The following is a 25,126-nucleotide window of genomic DNA, read 5'->3' as shown; positions in this document are numbered from 1 at the left end:
GGTGCCAGGTTCCCTTTACTGTACTGTGTGATGAAGAAAATGGCTAAAGATGATTCAATTCAGAAGTAGAGGAATTATTTTTGATATTTGTAAGAATATTGTTTTGCCTTTTTCTAGTGTTTTCTAAGTGGTTCTGCAGATTGTAAAAACACTTCTTTACATTTTTCAGTGTTGAGAAATGGTGTGTCAGGCTGTCCTCTAAATCGTGGACAAGGACAGTGTTCATGATGCCATACCTGGGGTCTGAAGATGCTGTGAGGGAGCTGAAGAAAGCGTTGGCTAATCCCCACATCCAAGGAGACAGATTGCGATACAGAAATGTCATCCACAAGGTCATCCGGTAAGACAGGCACCGTCGACAGTGAATTACTGAACGGTATTATAGTACAGTTAGTGCAGTATACCGTATATACTGGCGTATAAGACGACTTTTTACCCCCTTAAAATAATGGCTACAGTGGGGGGTCGTCTTATACGCCGGATATACGGGGGGGGGGGGGGGGTGTATGTACACGGCAGCGTCCAGGGGAGGTGGGGGCAGCAGCTCTGGAGCACAGGGGAACGCTGCGGCCTGCATCCTTTGATCTCCTGCACCCGCTCATATAATATGCACAGCCGCTGTCCATCTCCAATGGTGCTGAAATCGCACGCAGTGAGGGGCTGGGGCAGCGGTGCATATTCTATGAGCCTGCGTCCCAGTGTGATCGCACATGTCCCCCATGTGTTAGATTTGGCCCCTAGGCTGCTGCTCATTCTAAAATAAAAAAGCTTTAACTTACCCCTGCAGCGTTTCTCCCCGTGTCCCTGCTTCCACTGTGATCAGGCAGAGAGCTCAGCCTGCTGTGCCGATCACATGACCGCACTGACAACCAGGAAGTGGAAGAACAGAAGCACGGAGCCAGACAGGAGATAAGGAAAGAGGGTTTTATTTTACTTTGGGCAGCAGCCTAGGGGCGATATCTGACACAGGGGGACTTGTGCGATCTATATAGGGGCCATGGGCAGCACTATGGGGGAGATATCTAACACAGGGGGACTTGTGCCCATTATGGGCCCTAGTGAGCTGCTTCTAACCCCCCAGATGTATGCCCTGCCAATCCCCCCCCCGCCGATGCCGCGGGTGCTGTACCCGCCGAGCCGCGGGTGCAGGCCCCACAGAGCAGCAGAGTTGTGTGTATTTGTCTGTATGTAGCAGAGTTGTATGTGTTTGTCTGTATGTAGCAGAGTTGTACGTGTTTGTCTGTATGTAGCAGAGTTGTATGTGTTTGTATGTAGCAGAGTTGTATGTGTTTGTCTGTATGTAGCAGAGTTGTATGTGTTTGTCTGTATGTAGCAGAGTTGTATGTGTTTGTCTGTATGTAGCAGAGTTGTGTGTGTTTGTCTGCATGTAGCAGAGTTGTGTGTGTTTGTCTGTATGTAGCAGAGTTGTGTGTGTTTGTCTGTATGTAGCAGAGTTGTATGTGTTTGTCTGTATGTAGCAGAGTTGTATGTGTTTGTCTGTATGTAGCAGAGTTGTATGTGTTTGTATGTAGCAGAGTTGTATGTGTTTGTCTGTATGTAGCAGAGTTGTGTGTGTTTGTCTGCATGTAGCAGAGTTGTGTGTGTTTGTCTGTATGTAGCAGAGTTGTGTGTATTTGTCTGTATGTAGCAGAGTTGTATGTGTTTGTCTGTATGTAGCAGAGTTGTACGTGTTTGTCTGTATGTAGCAGAGTTGTATGTGTTTGTATGTAGCAGAGTTGTATGTGTTTGTCTGTATGTAGCAGAGTTGTATGTGTTTGTCTGTATGTAGCAGAGTTGTATGTGTTTGTCTGTATGTAGCAGAGTTGTGTGTGTTTGTCTGCATGTAGCAGAGTTGTGTGTGTTTGTCTGCATGTAGCAGAGTTGTGTGTGTTTGTCTGTATGTAGCAGAGTTGTGTGTGTTTGTCTGTATGTAGCAGAGTTGTATGTGTTTGTCTGTATGTAGCAGAGTTGTACGTGTTTGTCTGTATGTAGCAGAGTTGTATGTGTTTGTATGTAGCAGAGTTGTATGTGTTTGTCTGTATGTAGCAGAGTTGTATGTGTTTGTCTGTATGTAGCAGAGTTGTATGTGTTTGTCTGTATGTAGCAGAGTTGTGTGTGTTTGTCTGCATGTAGCAGAGTTGTGTGTGTTTGTCTGTATGTAGCAGAGTTGTGTGTGTTTGTCTGTATGTAGCAGAGTTGTGTGTGTTTGTCTGTATGTAGCAGAGTTGTATGTGTTTGTCTGCATGTAGCAGAGTTGTATGTGTTTGTCTGTATGTAGCAGAGTTGTATGTGTTTGTCTGTATGTAGCAGAGTTGTATGTGTTTGTCTGCATGTAGCAGAGTTGTGTGTGTTTGTCTGTATGTAGCAGAGTTGTATGTGTTTGTCTGTATGTAGCAGAGTTGTGTGTGTTTGTCTGCATGTAGCAGAGTTGTGTGTGTTTGTCTGTATGTAGCAGAGTTGTGTGTGTTTGTCTGTATGTAGCAGAGTTGTATGTGTTTGTCTGTATGTAGCAGAGTTGTACGTGTTTGTATGTAGCAGAGTTGTACGTGTTTGTCTGTATGTAGCAGAGTTGTATGTGTTTGTCTGTATGTAGCAGAGTTGTATGTGTTTGTCTGTATGTAGCAGAGTTGTGTGTGTTTGTCTGCATGTAGCAGAGTTGTGTGTGTTTGTCTGCATGTAGCAGAGTTGTATGTGTTTGTCTGTATGTAGCAGAGTTGTGTGTGTTTGTCTGCATGTAGCAGAGTTGTGTGTGTTTGTCTGTATGTAGCAGAGTTGTGTGTGTTTGTCTGTATGTAGCAGAGTTGTGTGTGTCTGTTTGTAGCAGAGTGTAGTACCATTGTTTCAGTCCAGTTGTGGCTTTATACAGCAGGGAGGAGCATTCCTTGCTGTACTAAGTGAACATTGGAGCGATTGATCTGTCAATGGCCCTTTAAAAACATATTGTACGGCTCTCGCGGAATTAAAATTAACATGTTGCAATCAAAGCAGACTTTTTTTCATTTGGGAGCGGGGTAGTCTTATACAGTGAGTATATCCCAAATTCTATATTTTTAGGGCAGAAGTTGGGGGTCGTCTTATACGCCCAGTCGTCTTATACGCCGGCATATACGGTAATTAGGCAATCAGTCTAAATAGTCATCATTTTAAAGAGAACCTGTCAGCAGCATTTTATTAAGTAATGTACAGACAGGGCTATATTGGCGCTGCCATACTGATTGAAATGATACCTGAGATGAAGAAATCCGTTTTTTGCCTTTGAAGTTTGCATGCAAGTGCATTGGAACAGAACTAATGGAAGGGTCTTCACCTCTGTTCCGGCCCCTCTGCTGCCTCTGGGTGTCTTTTCTTCTTCCTTATTTAAAATTCTCCCTGGTGCTGTCCTAGCTGTAGGCAGCGCTTGTGCAGATTGACTTCATGGTGGGCTTCAGTAAAATGGCGGTGACACTGAGCAAACTTAGCATGCGCAGTGCCATTTTCCTGAAATAATTTTACAAATTAATATTGTGCATTCCTCTCTCCTGATGAGGATGATGATGGTAAAAATATCAGAAAGCTCTTCAGGAAAATAAGAACTTGTCTTGTACAGTCAACTTTCTAGTTTGTGTAACTGTGGTCAGCTTCTATGGAAGAAGTTTCCATAAACTCCTTTAATTATCAGACTAAGGGCTCATGCAGACGCCCGTGCAAGTCTGTCTGATCTGGGACCACAAAGCACGGACTGCCCGCAGCACTCCCGACCCTAGTGTCACAGCCTCAGAAATATTGGGAAGCTGTCATGATCCATTCGAGAGACCTGCGGCCAGTCTGTGCGTTGTGGTCCGAGATCAGACAGACTTGTACGGACGACTGTATGAGCCCTATGACACAGACATCATTCTCATACACTCTGGATTGAACTTATGATAGCTGAGTATTGACATTATACCCAATGTTCTTTTTTTAAGGCACATGACTCTTGGCGTGGATGTATCCAGCGTCTTTATGGAGATGGTTAAAGCCAGTGCTACTGTAGATATTGTGCAAAAGAAACTGGTTTACTTATATATGTGCACATATGCCCCCCAAAAACCAGATTTGGCTTTATTAACAATCAACACTCTATGTAAGGATTGCTCGGACGCCAACCCTATGGTGAGAGGATTGGCACTACGGAGCATGTGCAATCTCAGGTCAGTATTTTATGAAGATTAAATTATATGTTACTTGTACTGAAATACATACATGGAAAAGTTTTTCTCTGCATCTTCCATCTTCTTACAGGTATCTGAATCCACACGCCACTATCAGTCTGTACACAGACTGCAATACCCGGTCCGTCCGTGGGTGCCCTCACCTGTAACAGCCTTAGGCTACTTTCACACATCAGTTTTCTTTTTCGCTCCTAATTGGGAGACCCAGACAATTGGGTGTATAGCTATTGCCTCTGGAGGCCACACAAAGTATTACACTTAAAAGTGTAAGGCCCCTCCCCTTCTGGCTATACACCCCCAGTGGGATCACTGGCTCACCAGTTTTGTGCTTTGTGCGAAGGAGGCAACACATCCACGCATAGCTCCACTTTTTAGTCAGCAGCAGCTGCTGACTATGTCGGATGGAAGAAAAGAGGACACATATAGTGTCCCCAGCATGCTCCCTTCTCACCCCACTGTATGTCGGAGGTGTTTGTAAGGTTGAGGTACCCATTGCGGGTACGGCGGCAGGAGCCCACATGCTGATTCCTTCCCCATCCCTTTTTACAGGGCTCTGGGTGAAGTGGGATTTACCGGTCTCCAGGCACTGAGACCGTGCTCCATCTACAGCCCCTGGAGAAGATGCTGGATGGAGCGGAGTACATCAGGGACATGGCCCTGCTTCCTCAAGGTACTCTGTGTCCCCGTGCATTTGGCGCTCACACCGCAGCATGCTGGGTGTTGTAGTGCGCCGGGGGACATCAGCGCTGCGGCGCCTGTGCCATGGCCTCATTCAGCTTCGCTGAAGCAGGCTCACTTATGGGAATTGGTCGCGCCGGCCGCTGGGACTGCGGCGCGGCTGGCACTTGTAGTGCGCCGGGGACTTCAGCGCGGCCTGCGCTTTTACGGCGGCCGCGCTGATAACTAGAGTCCCCGGCTTTTGCGGCCTGCTTCCGTTCGTTCCCGCCCCCAGACCTGCCAGTCAGGAGAGGGGCGGGACGCTGGCCACTTCTAGGCATCGGTCGCGCCGGCCGCTGGGACTGCGGCGCGGCTGGCACTTGTGGTGCGCCGGGGACTTCAGCGCGGCCCGCGCTTTTACGGCGGCCGCGCTGATAACTAGAGTCCCCGGCTTTTGCGGCCTGCTTCCGTTCGTTCCCGCCCCCAGACCTGCCAGTCAGGAGAGGGGCGGGACGCTGGCCACTTCTAGGAATCGATCGCGCCGGCCGCTGGGACTGCGGCGCGGCTGGCACTTATGGTGCGCCGGGGACTTCAGCGCGGCCCGCGCTTTTACGGCGGCCGCGCTGTTAACTCGAGTCCCCGGCTTCTGGGCCTAGTCTCCCTTCGTTACCGCCCACAGCCCTGACAGTCAGGGTAGGGGCGTGACGCTGCATAGCACAGCAGCGCTGAGAGCTGGAGTATGTTTTGCATACTCCACCCCTCTCACTGTGTGCACTGTGAATCCGGATTCCCGCACTTTCTCAGGCACGCCCACGGCTTCCTTCTCTACAAGGACGCCGGCAGCCATTAGTGTCAGTTTCTGTACGAACAGAGACAAGTGTGGAAGACCCTGGCATTCTGATAGTCACACAATCGCTGCAACAGGCGTTAAGCAGCACCTGTGGTGCTAACCCCACTAGTGCAGAAGTGCACTTATAGATATGCTTGTACTATATACATTGCACTGTTTGGTCGCACGTTGTATATACCCTCCTGGATTATGCGGAGGAGTTATCAGCATATTCTCTGTGTAAAACAAAGGTGCAGAACCACATGTTTTTCTATACAGCTGATACAGCATGTACGGCTATACGGCCGGCAGGTTACATAGACTCCCATTGTATGCACTAATGGCCAGGGGATGAGGACGGTGTCTGCAGTATTTACTGACAGTTTTTCTGAGACTATGGCTATGATACTAGAAGCCTAGCAGTCCGGACATGTCTCTCACAATATGGGCACTGTTGAATCTTTGATCCATGGCCCCCCTCAGTGTGAACAACTAACAGCTCCGGGAATGTCACACGCATCCCAGAGTCACGGCTCTGCACGGACGTCAGTCCCAGACAGCCTAAGCGGGCTCACTATGAGCGGCCTCGGTTTCATCAGGGTCCTAGCAGAAGGACTCGCTGTGTAATGAGGCGGAAGTAGCGGCTCAGGATTCTGATCCTGAGACCGCTCTCAATCTGGATACACCTGATCGTGACGCCATAGTAAATAATCTTATAGCGTCCATCTATAGAATGTGGGTTATTTCTCACAGCTCCTCCAGTGGAGGAGTCAGCTTCACGTATTTTTCTGGACCACTCTGCCTTCAGAGAGGCAGTCCAGGAACACCACGCTTATCCAGATATGCGCTTCTCCAAACGGCTTAGGATACACGTTATCCCTGTCCCCTGACTTGGTCAGGGACTGGACCCAGTGTCTCAAGCGGCATCCTCCAATCTCCAGGCTTGTAGCTAGATCCATAGTTGCAGTGGGAGATGGAACTGCTGTTGGCTCCGGCATTCTCTCCCTTGGGGCACTCCAAGCTATTTCAGCTTGTCTTACACAGATTGACACGGTTACACGTACATCTGTGCCGCAGGTGGCATCCTTAACCTCTCAAATGTCTGCATTTGCTTCTTATGCGATTCAGATTGTCCTGGACTCTGCGAACCGTGCGGCGGTAGCCTCCGCTACTCCGTGTTTTTAAGCAGAGCCTGGTCTGCTCGTTAAGTGAATGGAAGGCAGATTCTGCTTCCAAAAAAGGTTGCCTACCAGTTGCCTTTTTCTGCGGACCGACTGTTTGGTGAATGTAACCATTAAACAGTCCAGGGGTAAGGATTCATCCTTTCCTCAGCCCGGACACAACAAACCCCAACAGAGCAAGAGGCAGTCGGGGTTTTCGGCCTTTTCGAGGCTCGGGCAGGTCCCATTTTTCCTCGTCCAATGTGGACTCAAAAGGATCAGAGGAGCTCAGATTCTTAGCGGGCTCAGTCACGCCCAAAAAATCGACAGTCTGAAAACCCGCTTCCAAGGCGGCTTCCTCATGACTTGCGGCCTCGGTCGGTAGCAGGCTCTCCCGCCTTGGCGATATTTAGCTGCCATAGGTCAATGACCATTGAGTGTGAGACATTCTGTCTCACGGGTACAGGATAGAGCTCACTTCTCGTCCTCCAACTCGATTCTTCAGAATTTCTCCACCTCCCGGCCGAGCCGCTGCTCTTCTGCAAACAGGGTGCACTCTATAGGCAGAAAGAGTGATGACCCCCGTTCCTCTTCAGGAACAAGGTCACGGTTTTTACCCCAAATTCTTTGCGGTACCTATAACAACGGGCCGTTCCATCCCGTTCTGGATCTAAAAATGCTCAGCAAGCTCGTGGACACCAGGCGGTTCCGGATGGAATCACTCCGCCTCAAGGTCCCAAGGATATTTCCTAGCATCATTAGGCATCAAGGATGCTTATCCACACGTGCCGATTGATCCAGAGCACTAGCGTGTCTACGCTTCGTTATAGGAGACGAACACCTTCTGTTCGTAGCTCTACCTTCCGGCTAGCGACAGTCCCACTGGTCTTCGCCAAGGTCAGGGCAGCAGTAGTCACAGTCCTGCACTCTCAGAGTCACTCTGTGATCCCGTATTTAGACGATCTACTTGTCAAGGCACTCTCTTAGGAAACATGCCAACACTGCCCGAACGTTGCGCTGGAGACTCTCTAAAGTTTTGGGTGGATCATCAACTTTTCAAAGTCAGATCCGACCCCGACCCTATCGATAACATATCTAGGCATAGAGTTTCTTAATCTCTCAGCGATAGTGAAGCTTCCGCTAGACAAACAGCATTCACTACGGGCTGCAAGCTCTTCTTTAAGAGCCAGTCGCACACATTGAGACGCCTCATGCACTTCCTACGTAAGATGGTAGCAATGGTGGCAGTTCCTTTCGCGCAGTTTTACTGCGTCCACTACAATGGGACATTCTCCGCCAATGGGACGAGGAGTCGACGTCCCTCAACAGAGTCGTCGTTCTTTCTCAGGCGGCCAAGGAATCTCTACGGTGGTGGCTTCTTCCCACCTCTTGGTTAAAAAAGAAGGTCCTTCCTATCCCCATCCTGGGCGATAGTTACGACAGACGCGAGTCTATCAGGGTGGGGAGCAGTTTCTCTCCACTACAGCGCTCAGGGTACGTGGACTCAGCAAGAGTCCACCCTTCAGATCAATGTTCTTGAACACAGAGCAGTGTATCTTGCCCTACAAACCTTCCAACAGCGGCTGGAAAGCAAGCATATCCGACTTCAGTCGGACAGCTCCACAGCGGTGGCATACATCAACCACCAAGGAAGAACGCGCAACCGGCAAGCCTTCCAGGAAGTCCGGCAGGTTCTGATGTGGGTGGAAGACACGGCATCCACCATATCCACAATTCACATCCCAAGTGTGGAAACTAGGAAGCTGACTTCCTAAGTCGCTGAGGTGTGGCCGAAAGAGGATGGTCTCCTCACCCGGACGGGTTTCAGGAGATCTGGCGCCGCTGACAGAGGCCGGACGTCGATCTAATGGCGTCACGGCACAACAACAATGTGCCAACTTCATGGCACGGTTTCACAATCATCGAGCTCTGGCGGCAAACGCCTTAGTTCAGCATTGGTCGCAGTTCCAGCTACCTTAGGTGCCACCTCTGGCATTGTTGCCCAGAGTACTGCGCTAGATCAAGACCGACTGCGGCCGCGCCATCCTCGTCGCTACAGATTGGCCGAGGATGTTGTGGTACTCGGTTCTGTGGTGCCTCACGGTAGGCTAACCGGGGGCACTACCAGACCAATGAGACTGGCTGTCTCAAGGGCCATTCTTCCATTTGAACAGGACGTGGAAGATATTCTTATCTCGGTGCTCGGCGCAGGGTGTTTCTCCCTGGCCGGTTGCATCGTCTATGTTTCCTTCCTTCCTGCAATCTAGGTAGGAAAATGGGTTGTCGCTCAGTTCCCTTTAGGGACAAGTCTCAGCGCTATCTGTATTTTTCAGAAACGACGACTTCCTCAGGTACGCACGTTCCTACGGGGAGTTTGTCTTCTCAGCACTCCGTACAAGCGGCCGTTAGAGCCCTGAGATCTGAACAAGGTTCTAATTGCTCTCCAGATGCCGCCTTTCGAGCCTTTGAAAGATGTCTCCCTTCCCGCTTTTCACGGGAAGTGGCCTTCTAGTAACGGTCTCGTCTCTTAGGACAGTGTCCGAGCTAGCAACGCTCTCATACAAACTCCCTTCCTGGTCCTTCACCAGGACAGGGTAGTTCTGCGTCCGGTTCCGGAATTTCTCCCTAAGGTGGTATCCCACTTTCATATCAATCAGGATATCACCTCACCTTCTTTGTGTCCTCGTCCAGTCCACCAATTTCAGAAAGATTTGCATCTGTTGGTTCTGGTGAGAGCACTCAGGTTCTACTTCCCGCATGGCGCTCCTGCGCCACCCGGATGCACTCTTTGTCCTTGTCGCTGGTCGGCGTAAACAGTCGCAAGCTTCCAAATCCACCCTTGCTCGGGGGATCGAGGAACCAATTCTTGAAACCTACAGTTCTACTGGGCTTCTGGTTCTCTCAAGGCCGAAGGCCCATTCTATCAGAGCCGTGGGTGCATCCTGGACATTACGGCACCAGGCTACGGCTCAGCAGGTGTGTCAGGCACCTACCTGATTGGGTCTGCATACTTTTACCAAGCATTTTCAGGTGCATACCTACGCTTCGGCAGACGCCAGCCTAGGTAGATAAGTCCTTCAGGCGGCAATTGCCCACCTGTAGGAAAGGGCTGTTTGACGGCCCTATCACGAGGTATTCTTTTACCCACCCAGGGACTGCTTTTGGACGTCCCAATTGTCTGGGTCTCCCAATTAGGAGCGAAAAAGAAGAAGGGAATTTTGTTTACTTACCGTAAATTCCTTTTCTTCTAGCTCCAATTGGGAGACCCAGCACCCGCCCTGTTTTCTCTGGGTTTTTCTGTTTTTTCGGGTACACATGTTGTTCATGTGGTATGGTTCAGTTCTCCGATGTTTCCTCGGATTAAATTGGTCTTTAAACCAGTTATTGGCTTTCCTCCTTCTTGCTTTGGCACTAAAACTGGTGAGCCAGTGATCCCACTGGGGGTGTATAGCCAGAAGGGGAGGGGCCTTACACTTTTAAGTGTAATACTTTGTGTGGCCTCCAGAGGCAATAGCTATACACCCAATTGTCTGGGTCTCCCAATTGGTGCTAGAAGAAAAGGAATTTACGGTAAGTAAACAAAATTCCCTTCTTTTGCCATCAGGCACAATCCGGTTTGTGCCTGATGCAACGGATCTGTCGCAGATTGTGTAAAAACTGATGTGACGGATCCAGAAAAAAAAGGATAATTTTTCCATGCCAGAGAGAGAGAGCCCCCATCATCACCGCACACACCGGCACTACCGCCCTCATCATCACCGCACACATGCAGGCACTACCGCCTATATCATCACCGCACACACCGGCACTACCGCCCCCATCATCACCGCACACACTCAGGTACTACCGCTCCCATCATCACTGCACACACGCAGGCACTACCGCCCCCATCATCACTGCACACACGCAGGCACTACTGCCCCCATCATCACTGCATACACGCAGGCACTATCGCCCCCATCATCACCGCACACACTCAGGCATTACCGCCCTCATCATCACCGCACACACGCAGGCACTACCGCCCCTATCACCGCACATATGCAGGCACTACTGCTCCCATCATCACCGCACACACACCGGCACTACCTGAGTGACGTCTCCGCTGACAGCGCGACTAACTTCAGTTGCTGCATGGAGCTCACAGCAAGCGGCGGTGTTCTACTGCCGCTCCTGTCAGCTTCCAATGTAGTAGAGCTGAAAGCGTCATGGGACATCGTGTGGATTACGTCGGACCTGGAGGGGTATTTGGGGATTAATAAAGTGGGGAAAGAGGGTGTTTTTTTGTCTTTTATTTCAAACTAGCTGTAGTACCCAGGCATTGCCCGGGATAGTGACTGTCTATTTGTCTCTCTCCCAGTCTGTCTGTGTCTGTCTGTCTATCTTTTTCTGTCTGTCTGTGTCTGTCTGTCTATCTCTTTCTGTTTTTGTGTGTCTGTCTCTGTGTGTGGCTCTGTCTGTCTGTCAGTCTCTTTCCCTGTCTGTCTGTCAGTCTCTATCCATGTCTGTCTGTCTATCTCTCGGTCTGTCTCTGTATCAGTCCTTCTGTCTGTCTATCTCTTTATCTGTCTGTCTCGTTCCAGGTCTGTCTCTGTCCCCCTCTGTCTCTTTCCCCCTCTGTCTCTTTCCCCCTCTGTCTCTTTCCCCCTCTGTCTCTTTCCCCCTCTGTCTCTTTCCCCCTCTGTTTCTTTCCCCCTCTGTCTCTTTTCCCCCTCTGTCTGTTTTCCCCCATCTGTCTCTTCCCCCCCTCTGTCTCTTTCCCCCCCTCTGTCTATCTCTTTCCCTATCTGTCTCTGTCTCTCTGTCTCTTTGACTGTCTCTTTCTCTCTGTCTCTTTCCCTGTCTGTCAGTCTCTGGCTGTGTCTCTGTCTGTGCTTATGTTTGTCTGTCTCTTTCTGTCTCTATTCGTCTCGCCACCGACATCTTATTACCTCACACATAAGCTTCTTATACTAACAGTTTATTTTGTTCCTATAGGAACCACTCACAGCTGCTATTAATAAGCTGTAGTGCCTATTTCCCTTGGCTTTAATGGAAACAGGAGTTTTGGAGTGTAACTGTAAAGTGCGGGGTTACATTTTCCTGTCAAAACATAGTTAATGACGTTCCCTGAGTCAAATAAGGCGTTTGTGCAAAATTTTGTGATTGTAGATGCGACGGTGCAGATTCCTTTAGCGGACATACATACACACACACATACAAACAAACACATACACTCAGCTTTATATATTAGATAAAGGATTTTTCGGTGTTTGTGTCTATTTACTTTCACTACAGTTTAGTGATGGGGGGGTGTCTCATAGATGCCTGCCATCACTAACTAGGACTTAGTGGCAGCTATGGGCTGCCATTAACTCCTTATTACCCCGATTGCCACCGCACCAGGGCAATTCGGGAAGAGCCTGGTAAAGTCCCGGGACTGTCGCATCTAATGGGTGCGGCAATTCCGGGCGGCTGCTGGCTGATATTTTTAGGCTGGGGGGCTCCCCATAACGTGGGGCTCCCCATCCTGAGAATACCAGCCGCCAGCTGTGTGGCTTTATCTAGGCTGGTATCAAAATTGGGGGGGAACGCACGTTTTTTTTAAAATTATTTATTTTACTGTAGGATATAGACCCGCCCACCGAGGTTGTGATTGGCTGCAGTGAGACAGCTGTCACTCAGCATGGGGGTTCGTCTAACTGCAACCAATCATAGGCATCGGTGGGTGGGGGAAGCAGTGAATACGAGATGGAATAATGAGCGTCCGGCATTTTTAAAAGCAGGAGAAGCTGCCAGAGCAGTGTGACAGCTGTGCAGCGCCGCGCCCGTGATCGATGAGTATAAAGGAGGGAGGGAGAGGCCGACCGACAGAGAGAGACTAATCGACAGAGAGAGGGACCGACCGACACATCGACAAAGAGAGAGAAAGAGTCTATTTACACAACGTCTGGGCATGCCCAGAAACAAAAATCGGATCCATCGTTGGGTTCCGGCATATGCCGGATGATGCCGAATCTGGCACCCATAGGCTTTCATTATAAAAAAAAAAGTTTGGCGTCGGATTCGGCGTGGTTCGTTTTTCGCTGTGAAAAAACGCTGCATGCTGCGTCCTTTCCGGCCGCCGGACAACAATTTTTTGACGGATCCGACGCACGCCGGATGCAACACGAGGCCATCCGACGCTAATACAAGTCAATGAGGAATAAAACGTATCTGGCGCCAGATCCGTTTTATCCGCATTTCGCCGGATTGTGCCTGACGGCAAAAACTGGATGTGTGAAAGCAGCCTTATAGACATATATGACACAAGTTACTTTGGAATAGACAAAGGTATGTTGATCAACCTCCACTTTAGGTTCCAAAGAAGAGATTGGGTGCCTATTCCACTGGAGAAGACCACATTGCTCATTAATTCATCAGAAAATTAATAGTGTATGAAGGAATAAAACACAAAGAATAAGCACAAATGCAAAATTTTTATTTTTCTTCCCTCATATCCCAAAAAGCTATTACCCTGCAAGTATAGCAACAATTCCAGTAATGTACTCTTCATCAGACTGGAGTGGGATATGTATAGAATGGCCTTCTTGGGCAAAAATAAAAAAAAAATCCACTTGTACTGGTATATGAAGGTATGGGATCACTGGGCTGTCTAATTATCCAGAGTAAGGGCGGCTTTGCACGTTGCGACATCGCAGGTGCGATGTCGGTGGGGTCAAATTGAAAGTGAAACACATCCGGCGTCGCAGGCGATATCGTAGTGTGTAAAGCCTTTTTGATACGATTAACAAGCGCAAAATCGTCATAATCGTATCATCGGTGTAGCGTCGGTCATTTCCATAATTTGGAAATGACCGATGTTACGATGTTGTTCCTCGTTCCTGCGGCAGCACACATCGCTGTGTATGAAGCCGCAGGAGCGAGGAACATCTCCTACCTGCGTCCTGCGGCTCATGCCAGCTATGCGGAAGGACGGAGGTGGGCGGGATGTTTACGTCCCGCTCATCTCCGCCCCTCCGCTGCTATTGGCCGCCTGCCGTGTGACGTCGCTGTGACGCCGCACGACCCGCCCCCTTAATAAGGAGATGGTTCGCTGGCCAGAGCGACGTCGCAGGGCAGGTGAGTGCATGTGAAGGAGCCGTAGCGATAATGTTCGCTACGGCAGCTATCACCAGATATCGCAGCTGCGACAGGGGCGGGGACTATCGCTGCAGCATCGGTAACACATTGTTACCGATCTCGCAGCGTGCAAAGCCCGCCAAAGAGTGTGGAAATTATTATTACCCATGGGGGCAGGGGCCCAGTGGTACATCTGCGGTGTTCATTTACATCCGCTGCTTTTTGTACCAGTATGTCCCTTCTGCTATGGGTAATACCATAGTACTTTGCAATGTAATAACTCTTCTATATGTGGCTATGAAAGACGAAAAATAAACATCATTCAAAAAAATGTTTCTTTTTGTGACTATTTCTGGTGTGCTAGTTTCTGGCAAGTTAGTTTGGGTCAGGACACCCGCAGTCGGGCCGATTGTTGTTGTGTGTGTTAATCAGAGAAGTTAAAGTTTTTCTTCTTTTAGCACTTGGATGTCTCCTGTTCTATGTAACAACGTTTGCACACTGTATTTTCTATAAAGGCTTAGTGGTATACAGGGCCGGCCTTAGGCTAAATGGCGCCCTGTGCCAAATTACCCTTTGGTGCCCCCAGACCATGTCACAGGCGACCTGCAGCCAGTCAGCAGCTGATTTACTCTCTCATCCTTTAGATAAAACTGACATCCAGAGAAAGTCATAAAACAGCAGCAGCTCTCATTTTTTCTGGATTACAGTTTTGAAAGAGGGATATTGAAGCAGCCGCTGATTGGCTGCAGATCACAAGACCCCGGTGCCCGGTTGTATTGCTTTTCTGCTGCGTTTGTTTATTTCATGTACTATAAAATGACAAAAAAAGCCTCACCCTAAGCATACTGCAAAAAAAAAAAAAAATCGTTTGCAAAAAACATCCTGAACGTCTATATGTATGCGCCGTTCTTACTGGCTTCATTTCTGGTGTCTATGCAATGACGGTATTCTGTGTCCTTTAAGTATATAAAGCGAGTGGCTTCTTCCATCTTTAGCCGCCCCATGAATGAGAAGGTTACTTCTGTTAGCCGTTTCATGGCTTTTGAAGCCTACAGCAGCTAAACTAATTAACCAAAGACGGAACATGTGCACAGCAAAATCATTCTGAAATTGCTGTGCATCATGTCCCTTTGCTATGGTGTAATTGCAGCGCTTTTTTAGGCAGGTACTCCCTGTTGCTCACACGCTTTATCTGTTGTGCACAGAAACATGTCCGCTTTTTTCCGGCATCACTGATGTCCCACAGACCACACTATGGTGTGATCCGTGAAACATGTACCAGAAAAACACGGACATTGAAAATAAAGTGATTTTTACATTCAACTTCTTCAGCGACGCTGTCTCCAGCCTCTGCTGGCTGCTGCTTCCTGTCAGGCTAATTACTGTCATGCATATTCATTTATGCACGGCACAAGTGACCCGGAAGTACTTGCAGAGGGGAGACACAGCGGCGGCCGGATGCAGCAGAGCTGGAGAGTTCAGCCCCATGGACAGCAGGAGCGGGGGCAGGTGAGTATCTCCATGTGCTATCATGTATCACAGATCACGGATTGCACATTGACAACCCACGTGTGTCATAAATCACGGCACACAGAGGGACACATGCGCTTTTAACACTTCAGAGAAAAACGTCTTTGTTTTTCACTGACATGTAAAACAGGCCTAAAATCTTAAATCTTAGAATATGTCAGAACGGATGCAGTCAGTAATAATCCTGCTGACAGATTCTCTTTGTTGGTGCTGTTACATTGATACCAGATTTATATTGTTCAGCTTCTATCACACAGTGGAAATGCTTTTTTTTTATAAAAAAAAGTTTTTTCGTCGCCATATTGTGAGAACTGTAACTTTTTTCTTTTTGGAGCGAACAGGGCTGTGTGGAAGCTTATTTTTTGCGCAATAAGCTGAAGGATTTTTGGTACTATTATGGGGTACATAAAATTTCTTGATTGCTATTTATTCAGATTTTTGAGGGAAAACCAGCAATTCGCTTACTCTTTTCAATTTTTCGCTCAGTTCACCATGCGATAAAAGTGATGACTGATTTATTCTTCGGGTCAGAACGATTACACTATACCAGATTTATACAATTGTTTATACTTTGTGACTTTTGCACACTAAAAGCAATATTTTACAAAAATGAATTTCTTTTTGCATCGCCATATTCTGAGAGCTGTAACTTTTTTAATTTTTTTGTTCAAAAGAGCTTTTAGGACTTATTCCTTCACATATGACTTTTGTTGGCTTTTTATTCAATTTTTGTGTTTTCAGTAAGACTAAAAAACATTTTTGGAGTGATTTTTCCCAAAGTTTTTTTGTTTTTATTTTAATTTACGGTGTTTGCGTAACAGCATTATAATTTCTTTATAATAACCTACACCTTACGCAGACATTTACTAAAAGAACAGCCCCTTTAAAAGGGCTGTCCACTAAATTTGACAACCCCATTCCATTTGTTAAAGCATAACCACATACACCCTTTGTAATAAAATGATGCCCCACTTCAATCCATAAAAGGGATGTCAACAACCCCTTCTCATTCACCTTGTTTGCCCCAGAAAAATAAATAAAGCTATACTCCCCTCCGGTACGGCCTCGGTTCCAGCGATCTCTAAAGCTGCGTTCCATGAGGCCCCTTGACCAAACAGCGCCCAGTGTTTCTCTCTCCGCCTTCAGACATTTGAGCAGGATGTGAGCGCTACACTGAATTTCTGCTGAAATGTCCAAAGGTGGGCATAAGAAAGCCGGTGCTGATTGCTTTTGGGGCTCGTGAGTCATAACAATGTCACAGATGCCCCTGGAACGCAGTTTTAGACATCGCTGGAACCAAGGCTGCACCGGAGGGGCGTATAGCTTTCTTTATTTTTCTGTGGCAAACAAGGGGAATGAGAAGGGGTTATCCAAGTAGTGGACTTCCCTTTTATGGACTGGAGTGGGGCATCATTTTATTACAAAGGGTGTATGTGGTTATGCTTCAAGGAGGTGCCATTTTACAATAATGGTGCATATTAATATACTACTATGTAAGGACTCACACACACACACACATGCACACAGACACACACACACACACAACACCCCTTGCATGAAAATGATGCCCACTCCAGGAACACAATCACATATCCTTGATGGTAACAATAGCACATACCATATTTTTTGTTTTATAATGTGTACCGGATTATAAGGCGCACCCCAAATTTAGAGATAAAAAAGGTAAAAAAATGGGGTCTGTCTTTTACTCCATAGTTGTCTTACTGGAGAGGGAGCAGAGTCATAGGAGGCAGGCACGGCGGTGGGAACGGTGTGGCTGTGCTGGCAGCGGTAGGGCTGTGCTGGCAGCGGAAGCTGTGCTGGCTGTGTGGAGCAAGCTGGTGCGGCGGATGTCCCAGATGCTCTGTCAGCGGTGCGGGCTTCAAAGAAATAGCCTCCGGAGCAGATTGAGCTCTCAGTTCAATGACAAGATCTTGAGCTGAGGGCTCCATCTACACACGCGCCGCCCCGGACGCCATCATTTGAACCCAGAGCATCTGTGACATCAGCCACACCGCCCTGCTCTACACAGCCACCGTTGCCCACACAGACAGATAACCAGCCGGCCGGCCTCCAGCACAGAGAGGCAGGCAGCCGGCCGGCCGCCCGCACAGAGAGGCAGCCGCCTGCACAGAGAGGCAGCCGGCCGCTCGCACAGAGAGGCAGGCAGCCGGCCGCCCGCACGCACAGAAAGGCAGCTGGCCTCCCGCACGCACAGAGGCAGCCGGCCATCCGCACAGAGAGGCAGCCGGCCGCCCGCACTGAGGCAGGTAGCCGGCTGCCCACACAGAGGCAGGCGGCCAGCCGCCCACACAGAGGCAGGCAGCCGACCGTCCGCAGAGAGAGGCAGGCACCCGGCTGCCCGTACAGAGAGGCAGGCAGCTGGCCGCCCTCACAGAGAGGCAGTCAGCTGACTGCCCGCACAGAGAGGCAGACAGCTGGCTGCCCGCACAGAGAGGCAGGCACCCGGCCACCTGCTCAGAGAGGCAGGCACCCGGCCGGCCGCCCACACAGAGAGGCAGGCAGCCGGCTGCCTGCACGCACAGAAAGGCAGCCGGCCACCCGCACAGAGGCAGGCGGCTTGCCGCCCGCACAGAGGCAGGCAGCCGGCCGCCCGCAGAGACAGGCAGGAAATTAACTTCTTACCTCTCTGCGGCGCCCCCCCCTGAAGCATGGCCGTCGGCGCCCTGTGCGGCCGCACAAGTCGCACATGCCTAAAGCCGGCCATGGTGGTATATCTGCAGGATACATCTATGTGGGATAGGGACACCATATTGTCTACTTTGGCAATTACGAAGCAAACAGAAAATATTGGAAAGTTGTTACTTTATTACTAAGTAACATTTGTTGCTGAGTGCAAAAATTATCTGTGCCCTAAAAATGATGTCACCCTAAAAAAGTTCCAGTAAGGCTGCTTTCACACATCCGGATTTTGCTGAGCGGCACAATACGGCGCTTTGCAGAAAAAATGCATCCGTTTTTTTTGCCGACGGTTGCGTTTTTTCCGCATAGATTTGCATTAGCGCCATATTGTGCCGCATGGCCTTGCATTGCGTCCGTTTTTTGCCGGATGCAGCATATTTAGCCCATGCGGCGGCCAGATGGAACGTTGCCTGGCACGTTTTTTTGTGCGGCGAAAAAAATGCATCGCGCCGGATCTGGTGCGATTTACAATGCAAGGCTATGGACGCCGGATGTGGCGTCCTGCGGCAAAAATGGCATCCAGCTGCAGGATGTGGTTTTTTTGCACTGCGCATGCTCAGTATCAAGCCGCATCCGTCAAAAAACGGACGGGCCGCATGGAAAAACTTATGCAACGGATCCTTTTTTTTCGTCGCATCCGTTGCATAGGTTTTTGAGACGGATTGAGCCGCACTGCAAAAAACGGATGTGTGAAAGCAGCCTAAACCTTCATTAAAAGGGTTTTCTTATTAAGAAGCCCATGGCCCTATGGTTTTTTGGGTACATGGACATAATGGATTGGGGTCCCCTCAGACTCCAATGGCTAGTTACATGGGCGTCCATACAACTGAATTCCCCATATGTAATACCACGCTATTCATGTATTCACACAACCAACCGTTCACATGACCCAGGGCTTAGGGCTGATCATACGTGGGCTATATTTCGAAATGACTTGTATCTGAATAGCCAACCCTTTACATTTTGTGTCATTTTATCTTTTGCCATTATGTCTATGAATTCTTTCTCTCTCAGGATGCCAGGGATCCAGGAGTACATCCAGCAGCCTGTTCAGAATGGACTGCGAGACAAAGCTTCCTATGTGAGGAGAGTGGCAGTGCTGGGGTGTGCGAAAATGCACAGGCAGCAGTGGGATGTGGAGATTGGTAAGGATGCTGTCACAATTGTCAATTAACTTCTGGAATGAAGGTATCACTGTTTCCAACTGTAAAGTACCATCAAAAACTGACCTGACAGCATCGTATGCTTCTAAACCTGGAAAATGGGTAATTTTACTACTTGTTGTTTTAACCCTTGCTTTGTTCCCTGTGGACATGTAAAAACTATTGAAGTCTCAGTAAGTCCCTCATCTGGATTCTTTTAATTTGGTCACTATTCATCATGACTGACGCCTAGACTTAAGCATGCACCGATGACCTGCTCAGTGAAGATAATAAGTCAGTCGCGCTAGGCACTGATAGCGCGAGACATTGCCTAGTAAGGATGGGAGATTGCTTATCAAAGCTGAGCCGTAGACGTGCTCCCAAATATGATAATGTATTGTTCAAGACAGTGCTAGGCATGATGGGAGTCTTAAGCCCCCCGTCACACATAGCGAGATCGCTAGCGAGATTGCTGAAACGTCACAGGTTTTGTGACGTATCAGCGACCCCGCCAGCGATATCACTGTGTGTGACAATCAGCAGCGAGCAGGCGCCTGCTTTGAGGTCGCTGATCGTGACAAAACGATCAGGACCAATTTTTGCTCTTTGGTCTCCCGCTGTGCAGCACGCATCGGTGTGTTTGATGGCTGGAGACCAACGAGCGCCAGTTCTGAGTCTGCAGGGAGCCATCGTTACATGGGTCGCTGGTGGCTGGTCGCTGTGGATATCTGCCGCCTGATTGACAGCTCAACAGCGACCATGTAGCGACATAACAGCGACCCGTGCCAGGTCGGATCGCTTGTACGTCGCTATGTGTAACGGGACCTTTAAACTGAATATCATTAGAAGTATTAAAAAATTGACAGAGGTGACCTGGATAGGATTTGAAGAACATAAGTTGAAATAGAAGGAAATAACAAAAGTTCTAGCTTGAACTGCAGGGTTTAGTATCCAAAAACTCCTTTAATAATCCAATTGCTTCCCTTTAGGGCAGAGGGGTACTACCTTAGGATGTGTGAGCCACAATATCATACTGAACGATTCCCAAAGGCTGTAATACAGCTTAAATACAGAACAGACATAGGCTCTACATTCAGGATCACCTGTCAGGAGAATAAGACCCGAGTCTTCTCAAATCTGCCTTCAAAAGAAGAGGAGACCATGGGTGCATGTAACTATATAGAAGATCATGGGTATTACAATACCAGTACAGCATTTCACAACTCTGAAACCTGTCTGCAAACCGTGGATGGAGCTTGTGTCTGACCTCGTCCTGAGCACAGTGGAGGTATCTGTGGTCAGCACATTTCACACACAGCATGTTACATATTTCCAAGAACACTTCTGAACTGCATTTTCTCAGAATTCGCGGGTTAGAGTGACGTGCATTTAAAAAGCATAAAAAAGGTGGAAGGAGAGCATCACAGAGACCACCCAATGAACTCTGAACTGGCTTGACCACAATCCTTTTGGAGTCCTACAACTGCACCTGTATATTCTGAAATGTGCAGATTTTATTTATTTTGTACTTATTTATTTAGATGGAGCTACTGTAAATGAATTGTACAGTCTACTGCGAGACCCTGACCCGATTGTGTTAGTGAACAGTTTACGAGCTCTAGAGGAAATCTTGAGAGGAGAAGGTGGAGTTGTTATCAACAAGCCCATTGCTCATCATCTGTTGAACAGGTATATGTTTTTACAGTTTTACATTTTAATTCTTACTACTGTTATTAGCATGTCCTGGTCAGGGACAATCTCAGCTTTAATATGTGTTGTATTGCTCAACCATGATTTATTAATTATTTTCTACATGTACATAGTCTAGGTAGTATCTTTCCAGAACCTCATTTTGTCATCTGGCAGTCTCCTTTAGGCTGCTTTCACACATCCGGTTTTTGCAGTGCGGCTCAATCCGGCTGAAAAACCTATGCAACGGATGCGGCGAAAAAAATTGGATCCGTTGCATACGTTTTTCCATGAGGCCCGTCCGTTTTTTGACGGATGCGGCTTGATACTGAGCATGCGCAGTTTAAAAAAACGCATCCGGCTGCCGGATGCGGTTTTTGCCACAGGACGCCGCATCCGGCGTCCTTAGGCTTGCATTGTAAATCGCACCAGATCCGGGGCGATGCGGTTTTTTCGCCGCATACAAAAACGTGCCAGGCAATGTTCCATCTGGTCGCCGCATGGGCTAAATATGCCGCATCCAGCAAAAAACGGACGCAACGCAAGGCCATGCGGCACAATTCGGCGCTAGTGCAAGTCTATGGGAAAAAAACGCAACTGGCTGCAAAAAAAAACGTTTGCATTTTTTCTCCAAAGCGCCGTATTGTGCCGCTCAGCAAAAAACGGATGTGTGAAAGCAGCCTTAAAGGGGTCTGTTTCAAAAATGAGAACAGGCAGGCAATGCTTGAATGGAAGCAAATAAGCATTACTTACCAATTGAAACTTCTGACAATGTTGTTCCGCTACCTTGGTATGTCTTCTGAAGCTATTGATTCTCTTCAGCGGTCACGGGTTGTAGATGATTGTCTGCAGCAGTCACATGTAGTAGATAAGGCAATAGTACTACAGTTCTGACAACAAGGACTTTGGGGAGCAGTGAAGAGCTGATTGCTGGAGCTTCAGAAGCATCAAATACTATGATGTTGAAGGAAAGCAGGGTCCTGAATGTTTTATTTTAACATGGCCAAGAGAAGAGGTGTCAGCGGCTCACTCTCTTCTATGCTTTGAGAACACATGCTCTCTCAGCAGCGGGAGCATGTATATGGGGGCATCTGGAAGAATAGCTGTCAACTGCACACGTGTTAGGCCAATAGCTAGCTAAGATTCCTCAATGCATTGTGTAGGCAAGGCACTCAGTCAATGCTCGAAAGCTTGCCTTATACTTATTGCACTAAGATAACAGGAATTGTAAGAAGACAGCATAATTTGTACAATATGATACATGTTAGACAAAGGAATAGAAATAAGACTTCATGAATCTTTATTGGTCGATATGCTGATACTGATCTTCGTACAGCTTCAGTAGTAATATTTCAATAAACTATTTTAAGCGATATCCAGTTATGAGCTGTAAATATTATGCGAGTGCGAACCTTTAGGCTTATCTGTTACTTATTTTAGGTTGGCTCTATTAGGGCAAACCTGTGATATGTGACTACAACTTAGGGTTCGCTCACATTGCATTTAAAATTGGCCAGTACAATACATTAAAAAAATAGGGTTGCACTCGCAACAGTGTTGAACAATGAGGCAGTGTTCATCTGCTAGTTTTTCCTCAGCTGGAATGAGACCCAGGAAAAAATTGCAGCATTCTGTTTATGTCTGCGTAAAATGGCCGAGACTCGCCAATGCAAGTCGATGAGTGCGTGAAAAAAAAACAATTGAGATCACATGGACATGCGTATGCCATCCGTATGCAATGCTTTTTTTCATCTTTTACATACTATAATAATTCTGTGTACAAGATAATGTTAAAGGGCATCTGTCAGGTGATTTTGCAGTACAATACTAATATTATCTTTAAATAGGGCTTAAGGAGACCTTTCAGAATCAGTAATTTTTATAGCTCTGCCTCTTCCTGTTATCTTGTTGTCAGCTCTGTAGAATTCAGTGTGATGTAGTAACTAGTTAAGCATTTGTAAATACAAACTGCATAGCCACTGCTCACCCCTCTCACCTCTTAGTGCTGGCATCATTGATAGTAAATCTGAACTGAATTTTCACTGCTGCCCCCACAAATACTCCCTCCCACCTCTCAGCAGTGATAGTGAATGCACTGAGAGGTGGGAGGAGCGAGCAGTGAATATACAAAATGTATTTACATACACTTATGAACGTGCAAAAGACACTGAATTCTATGAAGCTTACAACAAGATAACAGGATAAGGTAGTTATATAACTTGCTTCCTATTGTAGTACAAAATCACCTGACAGATTCCCTTTAAATACGCAATGAATACAGTTGCTAGGCAAGGAAAAAAATGCATGACACTTGCCTGTCACTCAACAACCTCTCTGTCTGAGAATCTCAGTGATTTTGTACACACAGATGTGAGGGAACCCTTAGCTGGAGTATCTTAAGGAGTGTGAGGAAGTCTGAACAGGAGGTGAATTTCAGTGACTATCCCTTTTTGATTGTTCTGATTAGTGCGGCTGCTGTGCATAATATACACAAGCACACCATGAAATCTGTTCACTACAGCAAGGACAGAATGATTATAACTACTAAACTACTTGTGTATAATGTTTAAATTTTTTCCACACACATACTAAGCCAGATGTGCCACAGTCAATGCACAGAACTATAGAAGAGCAAATTTATTCAAGTGGAATTGAATTTTACAATAATTCACATTGTCCAGAATACAGATTTCTTTTGGGATTTGCATTGCACGCATTTAGTAAAATGGCAGCAAGCCATAATACTTGCCTGACCTGTCATCTGTTCCGTCGCCTCTGCAAGCGGTGTCCTCCCCATCTATTCTTTACTCTTTTCCCCGTTGCGTGCATACTCTTCGACCTCTTCACCCCAAGCCAGAGCTTTCAGTATGACTAGATTTCTGACATCCCTGTGCACTGTGACATTGCAGCGGGCTTTGTGATTTTACGATGCACAGTGACATTTGAAGCCTAGATGCGCCAAAAGCCAAACCCTGGAGTGAAGAGGCCAAAGAGAATATATGCCATTGAGGTACGGGAAAAGAAGGAGGACCGTGAGTATTTACGTCTCTCTTTTTTTTACATCCTACATTTATTATGAGGTCTGCACGGCCCCCTAATAAGGAATATTAATTCAAATCAAATAACTTCTCTGCAAATCAAATTTCCTTGTAAAATCCGCATCATTTGCCGAATTCCAATCTCGGCAGATCCACTCAAATTTACACTACATACTTACTAATATTACAATATGCTTTTCGCTTATTAATGAATTTTAACATGTTATTTAGGATGGCTGATTTGGATCAGTGGGGACAAAGCGAAGTGTTAACATTTCTTCTGCGCTACAAACCACGATGTGAAGAGGAGGTATTTGATATCCTGAACATATTGGACAACTATCTGAAGAGCACTCACATCAGTGTAGTCATGGGAGCCACCAAACTCTTCCTGGCGTTTGCAAAAGAGTTTCCTCATGTACAGTCAGATGTCCTGGTCCGACTGAAAGGTCCACTGCTTGCTGCATGTACTTCGGAGAGTCGAGAGATGTGCTTTGCTGCTTTATGTCATGTTAGAGAAATCCTCCGTAGCTTGCCAGGACATTTTAGTAACCATTACAAAAAGTTTTTCTGTTCTTACAATGATCCCTATTACATCAAAAACCAGAAGATCGACATCCTGTGTGAACTGGTCAACGATGAAAATGTGCACAGCATATTAGAAGAACTTCGCGTCTGCTGCACGGATGTATCGGCACAGCTTGCCCACACTGCAGTTTTTGCAATAGGTAATTATATCGGGAAAATTTAATGTCGAAACATTCTAATTTTTTTGTTCCACACATGCTACTAGTAATGAGCGAGCATGCTTGTCACTGCTCGTTACTCGATCGAGCATTGGGGTGTTCAGTTACTCATGGAGATCGGTCGAGTATCGCGGGTGCTCAGATGTTTCGCCTGTGAAATAATGACCACACAGTACAGACTTCCTTGACTGCATGATGGGATCTGACACCCCATGGAGAGCCATTCACAGTCTCTGAATGGCTCTCACTGGGGTTAAAGCAACGTTATCAGATGTAGTGTGTGAAGTGAAAAAAAACACCTCGCCCTCCCTCCCCCGGAAATACTCTCTTTATTGCTGGAT

At 47.5% G+C, this 25,126-nt stretch overlaps 1 protein-coding gene across 1 annotated transcript in view; it reads left to right on the top strand.

Moving 5' to 3' along the window:
• The window catches only part of AP4B1 (adaptor related protein complex 4 subunit beta 1), a 68,731-nt gene that overhangs the window by 6,117 nt on the left and 37,488 nt on the right, over nt 1-25,126 (top strand). Inside the window, exons 2-6 of the mRNA XM_075335602.1 lie at nt 170-340; nt 3,945-4,169; nt 19,185-19,315; nt 20,854-21,001; nt 24,271-24,767. Coding sequence (XP_075191717.1) covers nt 170-340; nt 3,945-4,169; nt 19,185-19,315; nt 20,854-21,001; nt 24,271-24,767 — 1,172 coding nt within the window. The remainder of the gene's footprint in view (nt 1-169; nt 341-3,944; nt 4,170-19,184; nt 19,316-20,853; nt 21,002-24,270; nt 24,768-25,126) is intronic.

This window comes from Anomaloglossus baeobatrachus, chromosome 2 (assembly GCF_048569485.1).
Source record: "Anomaloglossus baeobatrachus isolate aAnoBae1 chromosome 2, aAnoBae1.hap1, whole genome shotgun sequence".
In the NCBI taxonomy this organism is placed as follows: Eukaryota; Metazoa; Chordata; class Amphibia; order Anura; family Aromobatidae; genus Anomaloglossus; species Anomaloglossus baeobatrachus.
This window is presented reverse-complemented; position numbering and strand designations above follow the sequence as displayed.